The 4025-nt window shown below is 39.8% G+C and overlaps 1 protein-coding gene across 1 annotated transcript; it reads right to left on the reverse strand.

Moving 5' to 3' along the window:
* On the reverse strand, positions 940-3962 carry LOC109235573 (protein ETHYLENE INSENSITIVE 3-like). The gene is made up of 2 exons (XM_019401737.1): positions 3826-3962; positions 940-3207 (listed from the first exon to the last, which is right to left on the reverse strand). Exon 2 carries the CDS (start codon positions 3125-3127, stop codon positions 1280-1282), a length of 1848 nt encoding a protein of 615 aa, XP_019257282.1. The 5' UTR covers positions 3128-3207; positions 3826-3962; the 3' UTR covers positions 940-1279.

Consider the following 4025-nt stretch of genomic DNA (forward strand, 5'->3'; position numbering starts at 1 on the left):
TGCTGTTTAAGCTTCGTATCTTTCGATTTTCTTACAAGGAAAACAGAGTTCAGTAAAGTAGAATCAATCAAAAGAAAATTGAATGTGAAGGAACCAGCCAACACTACATAGCTTCTTAAATTAGAAATTAATAAGTACTAATAAACATAATTGTGATCTGCTCATTCACATCATCCCTGCCTTATTACTTTTTCATTCCTTCAATTTACTTTCTTGTTCCATTTTTCTTGGGAGAGGGAGGTGGAGAAGGGGAGAATAGGCTAATTGTGTACTTTACCTAAAGGTGGGGTATCTGTTAATTCTTATTTTTCTTCCATAATTATCATAGTTAGACTAACTTACGCGCATCTCGACTATTCCACTAGGCACCTGCTATCTCGCACTAGACTTGGACAAATAGGAAAAAGTTACTTGGCGTTTTTTGTCTCTACTGTGATTTGAACTTCGATTTCCCATCATATTCACCTAATTTATTGACTGCTAGCCTACACCACTATGTTCAAATATGAGCAAGATAACTAAGCCCCATAGGAATGAACTTAAAACAAGCATATCCACAAGCCTGGAGAAACTTGACCAAAGCAAACCATATACTAAATAAAAAAGTTATATTGCTATTGCATAGCAAATCAAACAGTTGATTTCATAAAAGCAATGCTTTTACATAAAAACAGAATTGGAAGCAGAGGATAAAGCAGAAACAATATGGGCACCTCTTCAATGTGAGGCTAAAGATCATAGAAAGGAACTTCTCATTATACAACTTCAGCAACATCAACAACTATGCTATTTTGACTTCAAAAGGAGGAAGAAATCTCAAACGACCTTGAGTAGTGTACTGAACGAGGAGATCGACCTTCACCTGCTTAAAGAATTCAACAGTCTATACTGATACCGCCTATGCTGAAAGATGCAACAACCTTTTGATCAACATCAAAATGCAGCCAACAAAGAGACTTAAATAAAGATATCAAAATTACTGCAGCGTGAGTTCAACCAAAATTGTACACAGATAACAAAATAGGCTAACTTATTTTTAATTATATCTAAACATTCTATAAGCAGCATAGCTAATATTTGAGGGTATCTCTTCCTCCTCCTTCATTACACCATGCCTAGCTTTCAACATGGTATCTAGAAATACCATAACTAAAAGATCTATAAGCGACTAAAAATCTACCTTATAACGCATACAAATTATATCTGGATCTTGCCTCTCAGGGAACAAGCTATAACTATGAAGTTCCAGCTGATTATATACGTCTCACCAATCTCTTGGCTAGTACCAAATGGGAATATCTTGCTTCAGTGTGTTATCACATCCGAAGCCAGGTAGATTTCCAGTAAAATTGGTGGACTGTAAGTTGAACGGAGATCCAAACATGAAATTGAAGTTGTCATTAGAACCTGTATTGAATGATGAATTTAGAACCTTGCACTGATCAGCTAGATTGCCTTGTGGGAGTATAGGATGGTTTGCAGAAATATTTGTGTCTTTGAAGGTATTCCCTTCCATCATCCCTTGGCTGTGTAGGTAATTGTCCTGGTTCAGACGAGGTTGTTGATGAGGCTGCTCTTTGGTCAGTGCAACATTTCCCGTATTTTGGCTTTTGTTTCCTTGTATATTACTGTCATAGAATGACATAAGCTCATCAATCATCCTTTGCCCATCTTCAGAAACTCCTACTCCAAATAGATCAAAGGAAGGTGGACCTGGTCCGAGATTGACAGGCAGAGCAGCTGACTTTGACTGGACATATTGTTGAGGGAAGACAGTTGGCTTGACCTCGTTCACGTGAAAGTTTGAGACTCCCAATTGGGAAGTTTTTCTGAAAGGACAAGCTAATTGATGATTGTCTCTGGCAGATCTGTCCTGAAAACCATGGCGAAGTTCACTGTAAGGACATTGAAGAAACTCGCATGTATAGATCTTTTGATCCGTTGCAACATTCTGTTCATCCGATTGCTTCCTCTTCCGCGTGACGTCTAAGCTTGTGATCATTTCATCCTTGTTTGGATGAGATTGTTGCTGCAGAGGCCGCGTCTCCTTGAATCTCTCGAGACCAACATTCAACAAGCTGAGATGGTTTGGTTTTTGCTCATGAACATCAAAGCTGGGTTCATCTTGAGCACCTTCAACGTCATACTCACTGCTGTCATTCAACATGAAAGTTCCACTAGCACCAGCTGAGGACAAGGGCAGACAGTGATCAGGATAGAGTGCTCGAGCCAAAACTTCCTCCTGATTGATGATGGCAAGCCAAGTTGCACTTTCTTTGGCTGTCATCTTATCCTGCAAGCACTTTGACTGCCTTACAAGCTTACGGATCTTAGCAATATCGGGGAACATGTGCTTGATTACAGCTGTGAGGACACCAACCTTCCACGCTTTCTTCAGATCATGAGGCTTCTTATAAGGCGGAGGACCTTGTTCCTTCTGCAAACCCAATTGAGGCCACCAATCCTCCTCTCCTGTAGGCCACCACGGGGGCGAAACACCTTTCTCCAATGGGAATCTTCTCTGAGGAGGATCACAGTGCTGCATCAGAGCTGACAATAACGAACCAAGGGTGGTATCTTGAAGCTCCTGCAAGGTGTGAGGCGTAGGACCAACTGGATTAGATCCCTCGTTCATCCCTGGGATGGCATGATCAGATTGGTATTTGGCTATGGCCGCAGGACCATTTCGGTCGAACCTCACTTTATCTTTCCACCATTTTCTAAGATTATCAGATGCCCCTCCGACCGGCTTGCCTTTTTCCGGGATGATACCATAAACAAAACCCTGAGCTTTACAAACTTCCATCATTTTCAACATGTACTTCAAGATCCCGTCCTGTGCCCTTGACATCTTCTTCCTCCTCGCCTGCTCCTGCGACTGGCGTCGTTTCGCAGAATCAATATCTACCTTTCCCTGATTCATTTCTTTCATCCTTTTCAGCTTCATCTTGTCCCTCCACACTCTCTTCTCTAGCTCATCCACATCAATATCCTCATCACTGTAATCGTCATCCATCGCCGGCTCCGGCTCCGGCTCAGTGAGTGGAGCAGCCACTTCCACTTCCTTCAGCAGAGCAGGGAAGAAATCAAGATCCCCACAGAACCCCATTTCCTCAAACATCATCATCTTGAACAAGAACAACACTCCTCAAAAAAGTAGGCCAGGTGCCAACTTTTAAGATGACAGAATTAGCAGCTAATTCCCTCCTGCAAATATATTTACAAGGGAAATTAAGAAAATAACTTTTTAAAAAAGTTCCAGAACTGAATGACACAGAAAACTGTAGACATGTGAATATCAAAAGACAGCTGCAGTTCAACTAAGATTATCTGTGATAGGAAACCATTGTTCAAAAAGAAGCATAGATTTATGCACATATATGACAGAGAAAGCGAAATTATCTCCAGAAAAGGTTAGCAGAGAAAATAGTACAAATTATTTCCCGCGAAAATCCAAGAAAAATTAACATACTTTCCCAGATCTAAATCATTAATTTTCATGTAAGAAACCTGAAAACACAAAAACAATTAGGTTACTTATGTTGGTACGAAGAATCTTGTAACTCACCAAACTATCTAGTGGTAAAAGACTGAATATGCCATGAGTCTAATTTTCATATATTATAGTATTTATCAGTTGATTATAATACATTTAAAACTACTATATACAACAAATTCAGAAACAGAAAAATCCAAACTTGAGGCAAAAGCACAAATCTTTTCAATGACTTAAGAGATGAAAGAAGAAAAACAAAAATTTCAGCAGGAGAGAGAGGAGAGAAAATATTACTACTCCTTTATATATTTTGTGAGGAAGAAGAATACCTCAAATGATTGTTCTATTTTCCTTCCAAAAGTCTGCAACCCTGCCTCTACTTTCTAATTTCAAAGATCAATTGATCCTTTAGACTGTAGCTGGAAGAGAGAGGAAGATTTTGCTGGGGCGGGGACGACGTTATATTACTACTACAGCTTTAATTGTGAACAAGAATATAATACTACCCCACCCCTTTCCTCCCCCTCCC

This window comes from Nicotiana attenuata, chromosome 12, assembly GCF_001879085.1.
Source record: "Nicotiana attenuata strain UT chromosome 12, NIATTr2, whole genome shotgun sequence".
Lineage (NCBI taxonomy): Eukaryota > Viridiplantae > Streptophyta > Magnoliopsida > Solanales > Solanaceae > Nicotiana > Nicotiana attenuata.

What these genes read in the sequence shown, in the direction of transcription:
- LOC109235573 (XM_019401737.1), bottom strand. Translation starts at nt 3,127, where the DNA reads ATGATGATGTTTGAGGAAATGGGGTTCTGTGGGGATCTTGATTTCTTC.